This window comes from Leptomonas pyrrhocoris (genome assembly GCF_001293395.1).
Source record: "Leptomonas pyrrhocoris isolate H10 chromosome Unknown, whole genome shotgun sequence".
In the NCBI taxonomy this organism is placed as follows: Eukaryota; Euglenozoa; class Kinetoplastea; order Trypanosomatida; family Trypanosomatidae; genus Leptomonas; species Leptomonas pyrrhocoris.
The window spans coordinates 650389-670532 of record NW_015438361.1 but is presented as its reverse complement, the minus strand read 5'-3'; the positions used below and the strand labels follow the sequence as shown (position 1 = coordinate 670532).

Here is a 20144-nt window from a genome sequence, read left to right as displayed (position 1 = left end):
TTGATCTGCAAATGGGGGATGAAGTTGGTGGAACCCCTCCCGGACAACGAAATGCTTGCGTTCAGCAACGTGAGAGCACCACACTCGCCTGTGTTGCAGCTCTCGTTATCTTTCTTCGAACCATCTTTTTTGGGGGGCACACCTGTTAACGGAGTCTCCATGGGCCGTGAACACTTCTGTTTTTATTTCTTCATTGTTGCTTTAGTTCTCTGTACTTATTTTCGCAATGTTACAGTTATTATTATTATTATTATTCATTTTGTTTAAGTACACTTCTTTAGCGTGCGTATTTTTTTCCCCTCTCGGGGTTTTTTTTTTGCTTTATCGACCGTCTTTCTATCGGCAAAGTTTGTTAAGAAGAATATTTCACTCGTCTCGCGTAAGCGATAGCTGACGGAGGTGTGACCGGTTCCGCTGCTCGATACTGCGTTTTACGTTGCTGCAAGCCGGCTTCTGGTAAAGGTAGCTCCTTCGCTTATGCTACTACGAGAATGCAATGTTCAGCACCCCAGACGCAGATCCAATGTCGTCTTATCATAGAATTTTGCTTCCCTGGGATGCTTTTTCTTCTCCTCCCTCTCTCCGTTTCCCTTGGCTTTTGCAAACTAAATACAAAATGGCGCCCAACCGTATCAGAATTGATTGATCCGCAGCATACCACGACGATTCCGTTAACGACTTTTCACTACCAATAAGTCCTCTCCGCCACACAACCATGTCCGACTCGCAATTGCAGGAGAACTTCGAGGCGTTTGCCTCCTTCGGCACGGCGCCGTCGAAGGAGATGGACAACGCGCACTTCTCGAAGATGCTGAAGGAGTGCAAGATCATCGGCAAGGTGTTCACCTCCACCGATGCGGACCTCCTCTTCAGCAAGGTGAAGGCGAAGGAGGCTCGAAAGATTACCTTCACCGACTTCCGGGACAAGGCCATCCCTGCGATTGCGGCGAAGATGAAGAAGACGAACGAGGAAATTGCTGAGATGATCGCAAACGGCGCCCCGAAGGCGCACGGCACGAAGACAGAGGCGGTGCGGTTCTTCGACGACAAAAACAGCTACACTGGTGCGGCGAAGCAGGGTGGGCCGACGAACGTGGACCGCAACGCCGGCTCCCTGGCCGGTGTGGTGGATCGCCGCCAAGCCACCATGGACAACCGTGGCACCACCGCGAAGCAGATTTGAACCGGAGCGCCAAAGAACACCTAACTCCTTAGCTGACTGAAGCTATCTGCATGGTTTTTCTGTTTCCTTGTTTGCTAAACGAAGTTGCTGCACAACGGTTCTCTTTTCCGATGCTGTTGCCGCACATCTTTTTGTCTTCTTCCTTCTGTACCTCAATAACGTTTCTGCCGTTTCTTTTTTTTTTTCTCTCCCTCGAGCGAAAATACCTGTCGGTCACTCGTCCTTCGTTCAGCGCCACGCTCCCGCACAGCTTAGAGACATTCATTCATGCGGTATCCTTCTGTCAAAGGAACTGTGAATGGGCAGCCAACGGGGCCTTCTCGCAGACGAAGCGTAGGACGCTGACGTACGATGGGAACAGTGCGATGTAATTAGAGGCAATGACTTGTTCTTCTTTTTTCCCCCATTTTTTTCTCACTTTTCCCCAAGCAACGAAAGAAAAAAAAAACACTGTTCTATCTGCATCTGTTCACTTTTTTCTGGAAGCGGTCAAAATGAAAGTATGATGAAGTACACATCTACATATATATAGTTGTTAACGTGTGGTCCAAGCGAGAAAAAAGGGAAAATGAAACCATTCATGCCGATGAGTAAGTCGGGAGGAAGATAGGGGGTGAGAGAGCTTGCTTCAAGTTACACGTTGACTTTTCATGTCCGGGCCACAACAATTTGTGAACTATGCAGCAAAAACAACATCGCGGCACCGTAACCTTGAATACCTGTGCCTCCACATGTGTAAGATAGTTTGCCAGATAGTGCCAAAACTTCTGCTTTTTTACTCTCCTTTTCACATTTCCATTTATTCGCACAGCTTTTCGCTCCCAAGAGCTCCCGTTGCTACTCCGCTCTGTAGGCGGAAGGCACGTTCTTACCGCTGCTTACTCGGCGCCTAGAAACCTTTTTTGCGTTCGCAACCTTTTTCTCTTCTCCGCAAAGCTGTGGCTCTCGCTTCGCACCCGTCGTCCTGCAACTTCGTTTTCTTTCTGTGGGAGTTTTGTGTAGTGGATTGCGCGGGTACCGCACGGTGACTGTCGTCATTTCAAGTTTCCACCGCGTCGGCAACACGCTTCTCTAGAGTATTTCCTAACCTACTATTGTCCTTCTTTGCCAGATATATAGCCGGCGGTCTTTTTTTTGGTTCTCTTTCTCTCTCTCCTTTCAGCCACATACGCCGTACCAGAAGAAGCTACCTTGACTGTGCTTCCGAGGTGCAGCTCTGTTCCTTTCCAGGAGCGATTCCTTTGGTGCCAGAAGTGTCTTCTCACATACAGCTCCTCATCGCTGTCACTAAGAAACGTGTGTTTTCCGCCGTTGTCAGGAGGATTGCCTGTCGCACTGCAACAGCGCCATAAAACTAAACACCTATTCCCACACCCACACACACAGCAAAGTACCGCGATGGAGGCGCTATCTCTCTCTATCTCGGGGTCTCGCGAAGGCCTGGCTGGGCGCCAGGGCGACTCCGTCTACGATGACTGCGATGAGTTCAGCAATGCCACGATCTGCACCAGCAGCCCACTCGGCCGCTTGGAGCCCCGCTCGCCTCGCTCCGACTCCAAAAGCCACCACTCCGCCAACGCAAGTCCGTCGCTGGAGAGTGGCGACGTCCGCACGCCGGCCGACCCGCCGAAGCAGCTCCCTCTCAGTAATAAAAATCTGCAAGGCTTCACCGCCGGCATGGAAACTGGCAGGCTGGCGCTGCGGACGGACGTCGTGCCGGACGACGAGTACGTCGACTACGCCGCGAACGCCCCGGAGACGGACATCAAGAAGAAGGAGCGCGCGGGGCGGGCAGATGAGTCGGTGCTCACCGTAGCCGGTGACACGCAGGATCCTGGAGACCTCGGCAGCGACGCTGTGGATTCGAATACGCTTGAGAGCAACACGAGTCAGCACGGCGCCGCGGCCTCGCTGGAGGCCAACGCGTGGAACATCGAGCGAGCCAGCGTCGATGCGCAGGCGGGCAGCCCCACTCGTCGCCACGCCGACCCCCTCAGCACCGCGAACTTGGACCAGCACCTCCACAACCTCACCCGCGGACCGGCGCCGCTCGTTGTGGAGAACGTCGTGACCAGCATCGCCGCCATCGCCCACGAACGCAACGTCTCGACGGTGGCCGTAGCGCCCGAGGAGACGGTGGCCAGCAACGCGGTGGACGCGAGCGAGGTCGACATGCAGTCCTACTCGGAGGCGATGTCTCCGGTGCACAACCGGTCGCTGAAGCAGTCCTCGGTGGAGGAGACGATGGACGATATGTGGAGCACCGCCTCCACCCTCGGCCGCGACGGCAACTTTTTCGCCCTCCCCAACACCGACGAGAATCCGCACGCCCTGTCAAAGGAAAACCTGCGGCAGCTGCGACATCAGCTGGAGAGCGGGGAGACCCCGCTGCGGCCGGAGGTGCTGGCGGGGCTCGGGTCCATGATGCGGGACATGACGCAGACGAATTCCAACAAATCCGCCAGCATGGCGGTGGAGGCGCCGGTGACCGAAGACCATTCGAAGCCGCTCGGTGCCGGGACGAGTGGGGGCAGTCTGTTGCGGAGTTTTATTGAAACACGGAGCGCCACGACGCAGCCGTCACACGAAGGGGCGATGAAGGAGGGCAGCACGAGCGTCGCGGCAGGGATGTCGTTCCACAGCACCCTCGTTGAAGTTCCTGCGACGGAGCAGAGTGAGCGCCGCGGTGCCGGCAGGGCCGAGTTCCCGAGTCAGCAGTTCACCGTGTCGGAGCAGGTGGAGGCGAGCACCCTGGACGTGGATGAAGAAGATGTGGGCAACGTGGACGAGGCGGACGAGGAAGACGCCATCCACGGCAAGAGCAGCACCGACGACTCTCGCGAAGGTCAAAACGAGAGCGTCTTCAACATGACGGAGGACGATGGCGTAGATTACATGGGCGACAACGGGGCTATGGCAGGTCACATGCGGGAGCTATTTAAGCTGGTACAGGAGAGTCAGCGTGAGCAGACGCAGTTGCGCCAACAGGTGCTCGAGCAGCGCAGCGTGATTGAGCGTCTCCAGAGCACAGTGCAACTGCTTGAGTCCGAGCTGTCTGCGCTCAAGAAGCAGTAGCCGCAGCCCTCTGCAGCTGTTGGTTGTGATGGCCGTGGTGGGATCAGAAAGGGGACAAGAAACTCGCCACCTTCCTCCAAAATGTTCCATTCTGAAGTTGCCTAGTTCGCGCCTTGTGAACGCATAATCTGTGAACACGTAAGTGTGTGTGTCTGTGTCTGTGTCTGTGTGTGATGCTTCTTGGCGCCGGAAAACGATGTGCTACCCACTTTTTGTGTGTTCCTGCAGCATTGCTACCGTGGTCACGGTGGCTCTTCATCGGAGCTGGTGCTATCGTTTTCTTCGTACTTACATCTCTTTCCGGCTTCTCTGTCGTATTCCTTTACGATGGTCTTCGACGCTTCATTGTTTAGGTTCTCCTCTCGCCTCTACGGCATCTTCTGTCCTTTAGCCTACCTGCTTCATTATATAGTTTCTTTGGTTATTGGTTGCTGTTGTTGGTACTGGTGTTCGCGGGACCTCCGCGTTTCCCAGAAATGTTTGAGGTTTCTTTCGTGTCAGTTTCTTGTTCATAACAAATGGTGTTGCGTATGTGAGCTGGAGAAACGCGTTCGCTACTTTTCTGCCTCTTTTTTTTCTATTTTGTTCGTTTGAGACGATATCTGCTAGCCGTGCGCAGTAAATACGGTGTTCTTCTTGCATCAAGCTTTAGTATCGATACGTTCTCTTGTTGGACGGGGTCCTTCTTCTTCTATGTTTATGTGTTTGTTTGTTTGCTTTGCTGCTTGCGATTCTCTGACGCGTGCTCTCCCAAGCATTATCGGTTCCGTTTTAGGTGTTGTTGGTCCTCTTGTTGAGTCGTCCCTTGCTTCTTCTATCTTCCCCACTTCTCCTGCAACGGCTTTCATTTAATCAGCGTAATCCGCTATACCTTTTGAGTTGATTTTGTTGTTGGTTGCCCTCTCCAGCGAGCGCATCTCTGTCCCTTTCCTTTGCAGCCGGGGCCAGTGGAAAATGTGCCGAATAGAGTTCCTCGATGCTGTGTTTGGAAAAGGGGTTTTCGTTCTCTCTCTCTCTTCTTCTTTTTTTTTTTGTTATTCCTGAATGAGTTTGTCGCTCCGCTGGAGGGTGTCACTGTTGGATCGTGCATCGAGTCGCTCGTCGAGTCATCTTTCTGAGGTTGGCTTTGTTCACTGTGTGTGTTTTCTACCACAACGACTCTGACGAAATTATCGTCGTTTGACGTAGCACGCATTGAAGCCCTCGTGCCACGAAACCGGAAGGCGGCATATCGCGAGAGGAAGTAGCGGCGTAGGGTTGGCTGGAAGCGCGACTCTTGTGCTTTTCTCTCCTGTTTTGAGTAGAGGAACAGGTGGAGAATCCCGTCAAGAAAAAGGGAGCAGCGACCTTCTGATCGCCTGCGGACGCAGTAACTGGTCATGTCTGCGGACGCCTCCGCCACTCTGGCTGGTTGACGTAGCTTTGAGATAGCTTCTTTTGTTATCTGGACCTTTTTTTTTTTCTGAGCTTTTTCTCTCAACTTGAAAGGTGTGGACGGCTTTCCAGCATCCACACGCGCACACACAAATCAGGCGCACACGCACCGACAGAAAGCACCACAGTTGCGTAGTACTTGTTCTCTTCCTTTTATGTATACTCGTCGAAGTCATTCCTGCGCCGCAACTTCTACGTTTGACTGCTTTTATTCTCACGATAATACTCCTTATATACACACACATATATTGTAGCACACGACTCCCACGCCGAACGAAAATGTCTCACGATTCCAGGAAGAAGAAACACGCGTCCGATGCCGTCTCCTCGCCACGGTTCGTTGACCCGATGGAAGTCGAATCCTCCGGTCAAAACGACGGCGAAGACGTGGCGTTGCAAGACGACGACGAAGTTGAAACGAAAGTGTCGGGTCTGAGCAACGCGGAGGTGGACCACCTGCGCCACCTGACGCTGGAAAACATCAACGAAATGGACAAAGACGTTGTGTACGCGGTGAACTCCTTCTTTCAAAACCGCATTCAAGACTGCGAGGCCGCACTGCGCGCACGCATGCCGGAAGATCCATTGTCCGCCACCGGCGCCGGCCTCATCGCTTTTATTCGCTGTGCACTCTCCATGGAGCAGGGCCAGGCGGATATTGCGCTGGAGTTGCTGACCAGGTCCAGTGCGCTGGCCGTGCAGATCATGACGAACAACAAAGGCACTGTGTCAAATACCTTTTCCCGCATGTTACAGTTTCGCAGGAGCGCCAAGGACAGCTGGCTTTCGCCGTCGGAGTTCCGTGCCAAGACAATTCACGCGGAGAGTCAAGCACTGCGGTGTTTTGTGCTCATCCTGCAGCAGTCCGTGTCCTCCATTGTCAAGGCCGGCATCGCGCTGAATAAGGCGAGCAGCAACTATAAAAGTCTGTACGCGGAGTTGGAGCAGAGGTACAAGGAGAAGTACGGCAGCAAGGCGGTCTCGCCCGACTTGGCGGTGTCACCCATGACGTCGCCCAACACCTTCAAGGAGAGAGACGCGTCGCTGGAGATGAGTACGGCACTGGAGACGCTAGGGGTAGACCGCAACTCGGTGCACTGCGTCGAGTTTGGCCTCGGTGCCATTAATCTGGTCGTCTCCCTTCTGCCGAGCCAAGCCCGCTCGATGTTGCGTTTTATCGGGGTGGAGGGCAACCGGCAGTACGGGCTGCGTCTCCTCCGGCAGTGTCTCATGAGCAACACGCTGCTCTCTCCCTTCGCCAGCGCGGTGCTGTTGTCCCTCTACGGCTTCCTGCCCACCGCCTCTGCCTTTTTGTTAAAGACGTACCTGCCGGTGGCGCACGAAGTCCGTGCGGAGGTGTTCAAGGCGGAGATCATGCGCGAGTCGCTGCTGCACGTCTGGCTGGACGGCCGCATCGAGCGTCTGACGCGCAACGTGGAGCTGAGCGTGGCGAAGTTGGAACGGTGTCTGAAGGTCGCGAGCAACCCGCAGCTGCTCTCCACCATGCCGCAGCTCCGCGACTTCGTCGTGTACGACCAGTGGTTCAACTACGCCGTCCTGCATCAATGGAAGCGCGCCAGTCGCTGTCTGGAGGTGCTGTCCAAAACCTCCAAGTGGGCCAACGGGTTCTATCAGTACACGCAGGCATCGTGTCTGGAGATGCTGGAGCAGGAGCGCGCAGCGGGGATCAGCAACGCGGAGGGCGAGGTCGACTTTGAACTGGAGGAACTGCGCCGGATCGTGGGAGCGGACAAAGTGAAGGACCTCAGCATCACCTTCTGCGACATCTCGTCACGCGAGCAGATGAGTCGCACCATCGCGGAGCTCTACTGGGGTGCCGCGCAGCGCAAGCCGGTGACTCTCGGCGGGAAGCCCAACCACCACGATCAGTTCGTGGCGAAGCGCATGGAGGAGATACTGGTCCTGTACGGCGTTGATGCAGGCAAGTATGCGGCCAAGAAGAAGCTCGAGGACCCGCTCGAACCGATGCCGGATGACCTGCGTCTACGCAACACGGTACCGCTTCCGGTCTACGAAATGATTCTGCTCGTTGGCATTGCCCATCAAATCCCCTCGAAGCGCAAAGAGCAGATGCTCACGCGGATTAACAGCTACCTGTTGAAGGAGCCAGTGGAGGCGGACACGGTGCTGGCGGATTACGTGGACGGGATGAGAAGGACGCCGTCAGAGGACACGGCGAGCAGCAAGGGCGGTGACAATGCATCGCAGAAGCCCGAGCGTGCCGCGTCGAAGCAGAGCGCAGCTCTCCCAATCAATTACCGTGTTTTGTCTCTGTGCGTGTGCAAGGCCCTTCTCTTGGCGAACAGCGAGTCCCAGGCAGATCGAGAAGCTGCGTCAGAGGTGATCCAGGCGGTTCGCGATACCCCGCAGTACAAGGACCGGCAGTGGACGCTGTCGTACGCGCAGGCGTTTGTGTTGTACGAAAAGGCGTACATTGCCTACCAGGACGAAAGTCGTGACGCCGCGGAGGCCATTCTGAACGCCCTACACAAGCAGTACGACAGCGCGCACTACTTTATGCATGCAAAGATTGACTTCAAGGCGCACCTCGCCTCTTACGAGTTGATGGAGCAGAAGCAGGCTGAAAAGGCGCAGCGTAAAGCAAACTAGACGCGAGAGATACAGTTGGCACCACAACAGAGGGAGAGTCGGAGATCGAGCTCTCGTGACGAGAAATGCACCCCATTCACGAAGAGTGTGTCCGATGACTGCAACGCGCAACACGGAACTGAACCACGGTGAACTCTCAACGAAATAGGACGCTTTGGATTTATATAGTTTTTTATTCCACTGTTCATCGTCATATTATTATTCTTATTCCTTTTGGAGCGGGCTTCTAATTTACCGTTGTGCTCTCTGTGCAGTTGCACCCGATAAGCCTGAGCCATTGTCCCTCCCTCCTCCCCTTGACGTAGAGCAAGGTACGCTGTTCGGCGAACAGCGTTTAAAAAAAAAGGGAACAGTAGATTTTTCTTTTCGCTGAGTAGTGCGCAGTTTCTCTTTCTATTTGGATGCATAAACACACAGAGACACAAACGCACAGGTGCAAATAAATCCATCAAGTTCAATAAGTAACTAATCTCTGAGCTTTACAGAGCCGCAATTCATTCATTCATTCATTAGTTTCTTTGTTTTTTTTTTGTTTACTATTGCGGGTCTGCCTTTTTTTTTCCTTTTTCTTTCAGTAGTACTAATCGTTGTACATCAGACTCCGTGTTTGAAGTGTTCTCTTTTTCTTTTTCAGCTTTCCGTTATATTTTCTAATTGATATTATTATTACTCGTCACGATATGCTTTGCGTGGGAATCGATGTGGTACGACTGCTACCATCGTTTATTTCTATATATACTGCACAGGAACGTGAAGGTGGTTCTCACAGACTCACAGCTGACAGAAGCTGTATCTTCACGAGTCCCGTTGTATTGCCCTTTTCTTTTTTGCTAGTATATATTTTTCCTTTTTTAGCTCACTGTGTTGCTTTTTTCTGCTTTTCAATTCGCTTGTGGGGGCCGCTATTTCTGCTCACAAGAGGACGCGCAACGTATAAACAGCGCAGAAGGAGACGAACGACACACTCAAAGATGCCTACGCATCTTTCATTGCCGGTGGCTGTGATGAATATGCCGCGACGACATTGAAGATTGCGTACACAAGGCGCACGTTGGTGCCCGCATCGACGTACTTCTTTGGTTCATTTCCACGTTGCGAACAGCGAAGCCGGTTTGTTGTGGCAAAATGCGCAACCACAAGTTTCTTCTCCCGCGACGCTCTCTCTCTCCATCTCCTTCTCTTTCCTAGACATTTTTTTGTTTCTCCTGTTCGTAACGCAATCTCTGACGCCACGGCTTCGTGTTTGTGCCATCTTTTCTTTCTGGTCTCATCGCTACCTTGGCCTCTCAAGGCGGTTTTATCTGCAGACGCATGGCTGGCGGTGCGACGTTGGATGACGACGTTTATTCGCGGGTGTACGCCGCCTTTTTCCCATCTGGCATCGAGGATGTCGTGCTCGCGGCCGTCACTCGGCTCGCCATCCAGTATCACCTAAAGGTAGAGTCCTGCCAGTACGATGATGCCGGAGTACCCCCCGAATCGTCTGTTGTCGGTACTGCGCCAGATCCAGCGGAGATCGCGAGGACAGCCACTCCACGGGGTCTCCTGCTCTTCACACTTCGACAGGCCAAAACGGCAGACGACGAAAACGTATCTGACAAGTGTTTCTGCGAGGCTCGTGCGGATGCGGCCGCGCAACTGTGTGGGTTCCTCGCAGCGGCCTGCACGTTGCGTGTGATTGAGCGATTGGGTCTCCATCTGTGGACAATCCCCATCACAGGGCACAGCAACGATGCCACACTGGCGGCGATGCACCGCACCATTGAAACGAAGGCGGCCTATACCAACCACTGCGTCGTGCAGGTGATGAGCAACGTACGTGAGAGCTGGGGAGCGTTGCGACGCACCGGAAGCTCTCTGCTGCCGCGGGCTGCGCTCCTGTGGGGCCCACAGTTTTTTCAGCCTCTCACCAATGCCGACGTCGCCTTTCGTGTAAACTGCGAGCGTCGCGTGATGGACGACTGTCCTGGCTCGCTGAAATCCGTAGAGCTGGCCGCCGCCGCGGGCGACTCTCTTTGGGAGCTGCACAATCCTCCTCATCACTGGGAGGTCAGCATGCTGTATTACAACGTGGAGTTTTTCATCTTGCAGGACAACGATCACTGGCTGACGTGTGCCGTCACGTTAAGTCCTCCTGCACCGCCTCGCTGCGGCTACGACATCGACGTCACCTTCCAGTACGCCGCGGAGCTGTTGAGGCAGCGCATTGGTGTGGCCCTGCGACGTGGCGAGGTCACGCTGGACCAAGTGAAGGGTCTCGTGCCGCGCGCGTCGGCCGATCGGCAGGAAATACGCTGGTCGAAAGGCGCGTGTGCGATGCGGTCGACCGTTGCGAGTGCGCTGTGCGTGTACGCTGGCCTGGAAGACGCGGCAAACTTCTCCGCCTGTCCCGTGCTTCTGTTAGACCCCTTCTGTGGCAGCGGGACGACGTTGTTGGAGGGGTGGATGCACCTGCTTCAGCGCACCCCAGGCGGCGACACGCATCGTGGTGGCGTGGTAATGGGCAGCGAGCTGGTCGCCTCCGATGTCCAGCGGACGTTGTTGAACACGCGTGAGGACTACCTCGCCTGGGTGGCGGCCTTGTACGGCCACTTCCCCGTACAGCAGGCAGGGCAGGCGGAAGAAAAACCACAGTGGTGGGCCGTGATGGAGGAGAAGGTCAACGTGTGGCGTGCCGCGGTAGAAGACCGTGTTGCGGAGGTTGCCTGTCGCGGCAGCTATCTTACCTGTGGCGCCGATGGCCTCCGCGAGCTGCTAAGCTGCGCTATTTCCTCACCCATTGATGCGGACCGCATGACACGGCCCAGCGCCATTCTCTGTGAGAGGACAGTGCCACGTGGTGGCAGCGCGTTTGCGGTGCTACGCTGTGATGCGACGCGCGTGCCGGTGCGGGCGGGGTCGGTGGAGTGCGTGGTATCGGATATGCCTTTTGGGCGGCGGTGCGGCTCGCACAAGGGGAACGTGCGTCTTTACCCTCCCTTCTTGCGCGAGTGCCACCGCCTCCTTCGATCTCCGTCACCGCAGCCCCCTACAGCGGTTGTGCACGACGCCCACACGTGTGCCACGGTGGAGTGGTGGCGGTGCTCCTCTGGGGGGAAATGTACCGCACCCGTACGTAGCGTTGGCGGTCGTGCGGTGCTGCTTACGGTCGAGCATCGGCTAATGGTGGAAACACTGGAGCAGCTGCGAGATGAGTGCCCCTTCCACCTCGTCACGTCGCCGTTCCAGGTGGACTTGGGTGGGCTTTTCCCCTTCGTCTTCGTCCTTGATAAGCTCTGACGGCTGCCGACAACAACAAAAAGGGTCAAGGGGGCGCTGCATATATGGAAGCGCGTGGCGGTTTGGTAAACAGGATACATACACACGAAACGTAGCCGTGTAACTCCTTCTGAGCATTAAAAAACAAAACTCCTTTTGAAGCCACCTACATGAGTGCACATTGGAAACGGCGGCAGTGATGGCGCTGTGGACTGCCGTGGGTTAGCGTAACAATTTGTGTAGCTACGATGCAGCAGAAGTACACGTGCGGGAAACGAAAAAGACTTCTCTCCCTCTCTATCTGCTGAGTCTTCTGCGAGACTGCGCAGTGAAACGGATGGCATTCACGAGCTGTCGTAATGCATTGGTTTGTTCTTGTCCTCGTTGCTCCTCCATGCCCCGTTCCACACACACACACACACGTCTTTCCACTTCTATTCTTCATGTTTCTCGTTTATTTCGTACTGTACCGCGTCTGGGTAGCACTTTTATTTCTTGTTGGGTGTGTTTGTCCTTTCTTGTTCGTCGCGAAGTAGACCCGTTTCGTCAGTCAAGGCGCCAGCGAAGTACGGGGAGGGAAACAAGAAAAAAGAATATCCCTCTCACCTTTGAGCGAAGAAGAGGAATATATATATATATATAAACTGTTTCTCCTACACAGCTTGCTTGGTCGTATCGTTCATCCTTCTGTTTTCTTTCCACCGGTTTTTTGTCCCTTGCGCGCTCTTCTACTCGGAAGGAAAACACGAGAGCGACTTTCTCGCTCTAATTTGTTGGCCACCACCCGTGAAGGAACCCGTGATACACGACAAACCCCTTTACCGGGTACTGATCACGTGGCTCTTCATTCGCTGTTTTCGGATCCGCCCCCTCCCACTTGCGTTCCGTCCACAGTAATAGCAAAGACTGCCCCTTTTAAAAAAAGAACAGTACAATATCTGATTTGCAAATTTGAAAAAGGCGAGAATGCCGTCCCTCAAGAAGAAGATTCCACCGCCGCCGAAGGAGCCCGGCACGCACACCAACGCGGAGGTCAAGGAGGCACTGCACGCCCGCGCGCTGCGTCGCACCATTCTCATCACCGCCGTCGTGTTTTTGCTGCTGGCCTGCCTCGCCGTCGTCTCCAACTCCTCCCGCGACGCCGTCAGCGCCACCGGTAAGCCAAAAATGGTTCTCATCGTGGTGAAAGGCCTCTCGCCCTCCACCGTCGATCACGCCATGAAAAGCAACAAGGCGCCTTTCACACGGCTGCTCAAAGCGGTCGGCGGCGCCTACAGCTCGATCGATGCCTCCTATGCGGGCTCGGGAAACCGCATGGTGAACCTGCTCACCGGCTCCTCGGCAGAGACAAAGAGCACCTTATCGGGATCCACGTCTATCCTAGGCTGGCTGAAGGCCGCGAAAAAGAGAGTTGTTGTGGCGGCGCCGTCATCCTACTGGTCCCGCGGCACGGCCGGCGCCAACCCCTGTGGCCAGATCGGTCTGCTCGATACCGAGTGCTCGGCGGACGCGTGCCCGGAAGAGAAGGAAACGGCGTACTGCAACGCGGAGCGCAAGTACGTCACGTGCGACGACCGCGCGCAGCTGTACCAAGATGAACTCCCCACCGCCTTCCAGAAGGCGATAAACCTCTCTGCGGATGTGCTGTACTTCCAGAGCAGCGGCATTGCCGAGGCAGCCGCCAACGACCTCGAGGCCTCTGCCCAGGAGCGCAGCGAGGTGAACTTGCTGGACGCCACGGTGGGTCGCATTGCGCTGGCGCTGTCGAAACGCTCGAGCAGCACCAGCGAGCAGTGGCTGCTGATCGTGACGAGCGACGGTGACAACGCCGCAAAGGCGGCCCCACTGCTGATTGCAGCCTACTCGAAAGGCGAAATCGTGCAGCTCAACTCCATCGCGGCTGATGCCAAGACGTCAGATGTCTTTAACACGGTGAAAATGTGGTTCGAGGCAGGGGACGCGGACAGCAGCCGTCTACTGGGCATCTGCACGAGCGGTGCGATGGTCAAGAACTGCAAGGCCGCTACGTGACCACAGTTCTTTCTACTTCTCCTTATCGCTTTATCGAACTCCGCTGCTCATTGGCGTTTAAATGCGTGAACCAAAAAGATCGCAACTGTCTGTTGAAGAAGACAAGTTTACGAGGTTACTTAAGGACTTCCTTAGGACGTGTGTTTTTCTCTTTTTTCCGATTTTTGTTTTGGCCTTCTTCTCCCTCGTTGCCACTGATTGTGTGGCTGTTGTAGTCGCTCTGAGCGAGTTTTGTGGGTGCATAATGGCTCTTCCCCGCGACAGTGCTTCATGCTCTGTGCTCCCTATTCTTCTAGACGTTTCAGTGTCGTTTTTAATTGTTATCGTTACGGCTCTTTTCAAACTACGTACGTGGACAATTGAGGAGGTGAATTGAATTAAGTAAAAACAAGAAGAAGGAATCTCCAGGGATTCGAGGCGACCGTTCCGCCCTGTGAAACTATGTGTTGACCTTTTTCTCCCCCTGTTTATCAGTTTCGCTTTTCTACTTACTATTTAAAGCGCATGTCTGTAGGAATGATGGGAACAGAGAAACGAACGTGATCGAGAGCAGAGTCCAACGCCGCCGTATTATTATTGCTTTAGTAAGCCGCACGCGCTGCGATGGAAGGGCACGATCGATGTTAGAGCTTTTCTTTTCTTTACTATTGGCTTCGACTTATTTCTTGCACGCCGCCGTTGCAGCTGTCAACGTGTTGATACTATGTGTGAATGCCGCTTCTTTTGGTTTGTTTGCCCAAGTGACGTTTCCCTGCATGTGGCTGTGACTCTCTTTTGGTGTTGTGGTGAAGCGATTGTGCTGTCCACGAAGGAGACTCGATAGGAAGGAATTTTCTGTGTGCGGTGTAGCGTGGGAGCGAGCCGTGATACGCTCCTTTGGGTGTGTTTTCGTGTGTTCGTCTGTTGTGTGAACAGATGTACGTGGACCTTTTGTTTTTCTACCCTGGCGTATCTATTCCGACTTCTGACTTCCTCTTTAAAAGGAAAAAACTCCCGCTCTGAAAAGCGCTTGTGCAAAACCTGGAGAGCCGTTCGGCTTTTGCTTTCTGACGCACCTGCAACTCGTGTGTGTATTTCTGAGACGTGCGTCTTGGCGGCCAGCTTGTGAAGTACCGCACCATCGGCCGCCGTGACTTTCTCACTTAGAATTATCTTTGAGGTGTCCCTCACGGAGCTGACAGCGAAGAAGTTCGATTCTTGAACACCGCCTCCGCAGACCAATGATGTGCGCGCCTATTTCTACTGCGTTCCCTCCCTGCTCTTTTCCTTTTCTTTTCTTTCGTTTTTTCCTTCGTCTCCCCCCCCCCCCACCCCCGGTCGTGGTTGCGACACTTTGACAGCGAAGGACACCTCTCCATGCGAACTTCACCTACGTGACACGGAGCCGTATCAATGGGCCACGCTCATTTATTTTTGCTGAATTCATCTTGCTAGAAGATCGTGTCGGCGTTTGCTTTCTACTCTTCCCTTTTTGTATGTGTGTGTGTGAGAGGGAAAGTTGGAAGATAGTTCGGTGAGCCGTGAGAAACACGCCGCGTAAACTGCATCCATAGACGTTCATATTCATATTCCTTTTTTTTTGAATAGAAACACACGTCAGACGGTGTAATAGAATGTACGCTGTCGACGTCACCCCACTGCGTGCAGCACCGCCGCTGCAGGTGCAGCCGTCCACAGCAGAAAGGAACGCCTCACCTGTTTTCTCCGACGAAGAAGCCTCCCCGCAGCTACCCAACTCCACCACTGCCTCCGAGTCGATGTCTGTTTCAGCGATCAAGGCGGCGGCTCCTCTGCACGCCCGCACCACCTTTGCGCGTACCAACCTCACAACTCTTCCACGAGCACCGACTGCCCAGGCGCATCGTGATGGACCGTCTGCCGTGTCACCGCTGCAGCCAACGGCCATCGCAACGCCGTCTCGCCCTGCCCCCTCACCCGTGCGGTCTTTGTTAGACTTCTACCTTGGCACCTCGCCGTCGCCGCGCCACTCTGTCGATGATGGGCAGACCCATTCCCCCACCGCATCTCCGCGTGGCCGCCGGAGCCGAGAAGAGCAACAGCACCCCTCGCCATCGGATCCTGCTGCTTCGCATTCCTCGGCATCTGCCTCCTCAGAGACATCTCATCGCAGTCCAGTGCCGACGCGCAGTTATCTAGATGAGTTCTTAGCCGCAGATACCGATGATGCTTACGCGCTTCACGGTGCTGCGGTGGTGCACTATCCAGCTGGTTCTGTTAACGACTTCGGGAGCAAACAGCCGGTGACACCAGGAAGGCTCCGCGTTGTGGGCGTTGCCATGGACAACTCCCCAGTGCTGCCGCAGATGTGGGAAGAGACGAGCTCCTCCAGCTCTTTTGTTTCATCCGTCTCCGCCTCGTCTGCCGTGAAGACGGCGGCGTCTGATGATGAGGGCTCGCGGTGCGCTGCGGTCGAGGCCGCGGAGGACATTCATCCGGATCAGAAACCAGTGAATCGGCCGGCCGTTGGATCCGCAGAGAGCAGCAGGCCGCTTCCACGTCCGACTCTCGTGGAAGGGGCACTTCACACATCAGTGTCAGAGACGTTCGTCCCCCCTCAAGCGGTGCCGATGCAAGCGAAAACGGAAGGCGAGTCCCCCAATGTAGGGGAGCAGCCGACGGTGGAGAGAGAGCTGTTATTTCCTGCCACGCAGAAAGAAAAGCACGACTTGACGTCTCAGCCGCGTCAAGCTACTGCCGTCCTTTCATCGTCGTTTTCTCCCTGGAAGCTGCGCTCGACCTCCCCCGAGGCTTCGCCACCAAGCAGCGGCGCAGCGGGTCAAAGCAGTGTTGTTCATGGCAGCGGCGTCACTGCCACTCCAAACTCGGCGCAGCCGCTGTTGGTCCCTCCGTCTCCAGCAGCCCCATACGCACGTGCGGCATCGTTGGAAACGGCGAATAGCCACGGTCGCACCGTTTCCGTGCCCTTTCAAACCTTTACGGCCCTCTCTTCGCTCCGTAGACGACAGAACACGCAGACGGACACTGGTGAGGCTCGGGAGTCGCTCCTACGCGCTCGCCAAGACTTCTCGGCACGGAGGCCGCAGTGGGCTTTCCCTGCGGAGGCGACTCCCGCAAGTGCGCAGCCCATGCTACCGGAGCGAAGCGAGGTCTTCTCGAAACATGCGACGCAGGAAATTGCCGACGTACAGAACAGACGACGACGGTCGGCCGACGTGAACCCTTCGACCCAACGGTCTTCTCAGTACGCGGTCGTGTCACCTGAGGTAATGCACGGCGATCCGGCGACGGCGGCAGCGCCCATTGTGCGTCGCCCACGCAGTGTTGTGGCTCGTCTTTACCCCTCGGCTATGTCACACAGCGCACCAGCGCACTCGAACTCGCCAACTCATAGTGCAGGGAAGACGGCGCAACAACAGACACATGCGGAGGGGCCACGCTGGAACGCATCCACGAAGATTTGCGACAACGTTCTCACGCAAAGCGGCGAGGTGGCTGATACACGCGAGGAGAAACTCCAACGAAGCCGTAGTTGCGGGCGTGCTGATAGCGCAGAAGAGCGTCCAGGAGCACGTCCGCGTTTGCGCAGCGAGTCGGCTCATCCCTCGCCTGCGCCGCCGCCACTCCACACGCGCACTTCTCTCCTGCGGTTGCAGGCCACGTCGGCGCGCAGAGCGCAAGAGGCGGCGGAACTTGAAGAGGAGTTGCATCCCACGTTTCATCCGGAGTTGGCACCGAACAGCATGCGGATTTGCCGCGAGAAGCTGCGAGCACTGACAGTTGAAGCAGCGGGTGAAAAGAGCGATGATGACACAACGCAGAAGCCGCAAAGAGAATCCACGCCTGCCGCACCCACACTCATCGCACCGGACACAATCGACAACGAATGCAACAAAAAAGCGCTCCTTATAGATGGCAGTCTCTCTTCACGGCAAGGAAAACAGAAGCTGTCGCCTCGTGGCACACCATCTGACAACGTAACGACAAGGGTGGGAGATCGCCTGCACGCAGAAGCGGCACAGCGGAGGCAACGTCAGGAGCGGCGCAAGCAGGCGTACGAGTGTGAAACGGAGGCACAGGAACAGGCAGCGCGTCAGGAACGGAAAACTACACTGCAGCACCACCAAACGACCTCCACTCCAGTGTCATCGTCGGTGCCTGCGATACATCCAGCGGGAGAACAACGTTCGCAGAACCAGATACTAAAAGAGCCGTCATGCGCTGCGAACACCCAGTCACCGTTAGTGAGTCGCCGCACGGCTGAGAAGGAAAACATGGGTCTGCAACCCATTCTTCTACCTGCTTCTCTTCCTTGTAAGAGTACCGCGGCGGATGCCCCGGTAGCTGGAAGCCCACTACCGCGGGTAGACCTGTACAGTTCCACGGAGGCCGACCCGATCGCAGAAGAGGCGGCTGGTGCTTCTGTGCAACGGCAGCGTGTCGAGGAACGCCTGCTCGCGTTTGCAGAGGAGCGCAGGCGCCGTCTGTACCGGATGCGGCACCACGCCGACACACACGACGCTACAACGGGTCAGCGCCTTTTCAGACCGTTTACCGGACGCTGAAACTGCAGTTCTGTTTTTTTTTTCGCGGAAGCCGCCTGGCACGTAACTTTTAGAAAGTGCTGTAGATTTTTGACGTACTACTACTACTACGACTCCATAGAAGTGCACAACAACATACACATAAATTTGCGTATTCGGGAAGAACAAGATATGAGGTCTGAGGGCTCCAGCAAGTTCTACTCCTCACTTTTTCATTTCGCACTACTCGGTGTGGGCGCGTTGGCACCACAGCTCGCCTATGCTGACAGCGCCACGATGTCATCTGCACGCTTTTGGATAGCTGTTTTTTGCGGTGTAGCTGATGTGTTTTGTTCTTCTCCCCTGTACACCGTTGAAGCGCAAAACGCCATCATTCCCTTCCCTCTCTCTTTTCTCTATTGTTTTCGTATTCCACGTAGCAATCTCATAAGAGCGGTGCGAACCTTCTTGCCGTGCCGATCACTCCGTTGCGTTCATTTGCAAAGAAACAAAGAAGTACTGTTTACAGAAAAGATGCGACGCCGCGTGGGTGTTGGTCATGTGCTGCAGGAGCGCCAGCAGCAGCAGAAGATGGCCGACCTCGGGGCCCAGATTACGGCGGAGCGGGTGGGCCAAATTGAAGATCAGCTCGAGGAGCTCCAAGCACAGCTGCAAAAACTTGCCCACAACCACAAAAGAGATATTAAAGAAGACCCCGTGGTGCGCGCACGCTTTCGCCAACTGGCTGACTCTCTCGGTGTCGATTTGATTTCGTCCAAGAAAAATGTGTTTGCCGGGGCTTTGGGTCTCGGCGACTTCTACTACCAACTTGCTGGCCGTGCTGTTGAGGCGTGCATGAAGGAACGCAAGTTCTGTGGCGCCTACGTGCCACTGCAGCGCGTGCAGTTCTTTGTGCAGAAGGCCTACGACTCGAGCTCTCTCACAAGCAGTAACGCGCAGCACCGCAGCAACGTAAGCTCTCACTCGGGCAGTGGCGGGAAAGAGCAAGAAGTAAAGCGAATCGTCATCACGGAGGCCGACATTCTCACCTCGCTGTCCAAACTCTCCGTCCTCGGCGCGGGCTACAACGTCGTAAAACTCGGTGGTGTGTCCTACATTCAAACCACGCCCGATGGCGCCAGCGGTGGCGATCACGTGCTGCTGCTCAACTACGTGCTAACCCTTCAAAAGGAGCAGGTGGCGAAGGCAACGACGCACCAAACAACCTCGACCGCATCGCCTCTCACGTCGTCACCACTTCCACTCTCAAAAACTGGGGCCGCTAGTCCCCGCAGCGGAGTCGGCGCAGCCTACGCCCTCGGCGCCCACCCGTTTAGCTTCGGAGAAGGCGGCGGCGACGCACGCGACGCGGACGTGCACATCTCCTTCGCGCAGCAGTGCGTGGCAGTGCGTGAGGCCGACGTCGCGCGCGGGCTGCACTGGGAGACACACCGCGCGCGGGCGGCGTTGAAGCGAATGGTGCAGGAGGGGACCGTGTGGGTAGAGGAGCCGCAGTCGACCGCAGGCAACGCGGCGGTCAAATCGAGAAGCCCTGCGAAGCCCAAGGCGGTGTTTTCTGCCACAGAGGAGGGAGGGAAGGAGGTGTGGAAGGGGCGGCACAACGGAACGGCTGAGGAGGCGGACAAGGAGGACGTCCTGTACTGGTTCGTCTCTCTCACCTCTCACGCATGATCTCGCTTCAGAGGAGTGTTTTTTTTTTTGTTTCGTTCGGTTCTTCTCGTTGCCACCCAACTGCCGTTTCATCAGTGAGACTCCTTTTTTTTACAGTTCTTCTTTGTGGTGTTTACTGTGCTTAGATGAACCACAGCAATAAAACGGAGGTGCTCCGGCCTGTGTCGACGACTCCGCGAAACGCAGCCGCCTTTAAAAAAAAACTCTTCCGTAAGCGTTACGTGTGTTGATGCGGTTGCCGGTGTAGAAGTTGCAGCACTGCTTCGACACATTAGCAGTCCTTTTGGCAGCTCCTCTGGTCATTGTTCCTTCTTCTCGGTGTTTTCTAAGATGTGGGT

At 55.3% G+C, this 20144-nt stretch overlaps 7 protein-coding genes across 9 annotated transcripts; all 7 read left to right on the top strand.

Moving 5' to 3' along the window:
* Window positions 1-635: 635 nt before the first annotated feature.
* Window positions 636-1183, top strand: ABB37_03344 (putative mitochondrial hypothetical protein; the record flags this gene model as incomplete). Of its 3 annotated transcripts, none has more annotated exons than XM_015800660.1 (1): window positions 636-1183. In XM_015800660.1, the coding sequence occupies exon 1, from the start codon at window positions 716-718 to the stop codon at window positions 1181-1183; it is 468 nt and encodes a 155-aa protein (XP_015660667.1). In that variant the 5' UTR covers window positions 636-715. The 3 variants fall into 3 exon arrangements, with proteins under 3 accessions (XP_015660667.1, XP_015660666.1, XP_015660665.1); XM_015800659.1 differs by having other exon boundaries at window positions 653-1183; XM_015800658.1 differs by having other exon boundaries at window positions 696-1183.
* Window positions 1184-1993: 810 nt separating this feature from the next.
* Window positions 1994-4258, top strand: ABB37_03343 (hypothetical protein; the record flags this gene model as incomplete). Its single annotated transcript, XM_015800657.1, has 1 exon — window positions 1994-4258. Exon 1 carries the CDS (start codon window positions 2582-2584, stop codon window positions 4256-4258), a length of 1677 nt encoding a protein of 558 aa, XP_015660664.1. The 5' UTR covers window positions 1994-2581.
* Window positions 4259-5745: 1487 nt separating this feature from the next.
* ABB37_03342 (hypothetical protein) lies at window positions 5746-8323 on the top strand (the record flags this gene model as incomplete). Its single annotated transcript, XM_015800656.1, has 1 exon — window positions 5746-8323. The coding sequence occupies exon 1, from the start codon at window positions 5972-5974 to the stop codon at window positions 8321-8323; it is 2352 nt and encodes a 783-aa protein (XP_015660663.1). The 5' UTR covers window positions 5746-5971.
* Window positions 8324-9634: 1311 nt separating this feature from the next.
* On the top strand, window positions 9635-11602 carry ABB37_03341 (hypothetical protein; the record flags this gene model as incomplete). Its single annotated transcript, XM_015800655.1, has 1 exon — window positions 9635-11602. The coding sequence occupies one exon, from the start codon at window positions 9635-9637 to the stop codon at window positions 11600-11602; it is 1968 nt and encodes a 655-aa protein (XP_015660662.1).
* A 717-nt stretch (window positions 11603-12319) lies between these two features.
* On the top strand, window positions 12320-13612 carry ABB37_03340 (hypothetical protein; the record flags this gene model as incomplete). The annotated part of the gene is made up of 1 exon (XM_015800654.1): window positions 12320-13612. The coding sequence occupies exon 1, from the start codon at window positions 12548-12550 to the stop codon at window positions 13610-13612; it is 1065 nt and encodes a 354-aa protein (XP_015660661.1). The 5' UTR covers window positions 12320-12547.
* A 1613-nt stretch (window positions 13613-15225) lies between these two features.
* ABB37_03339 (hypothetical protein) lies at window positions 15226-18156 on the top strand (the record flags this gene model as incomplete). Its single annotated transcript, XM_015800653.1, has 1 exon — window positions 15226-18156. The coding sequence occupies one exon, from the start codon at window positions 15226-15228 to the stop codon at window positions 18154-18156; it is 2931 nt and encodes a 976-aa protein (XP_015660660.1).
* Window positions 18157-18553: 397 nt separating this feature from the next.
* ABB37_03338 (hypothetical protein) lies at window positions 18554-19806 on the top strand (the record flags this gene model as incomplete). Its single annotated transcript, XM_015800652.1, has 1 exon — window positions 18554-19806. Exon 1 carries the CDS (start codon window positions 18649-18651, stop codon window positions 19804-19806), a length of 1158 nt encoding a protein of 385 aa, XP_015660659.1. The 5' UTR covers window positions 18554-18648.
* Window positions 19807-20144: the final 338 nt, after the last annotated feature.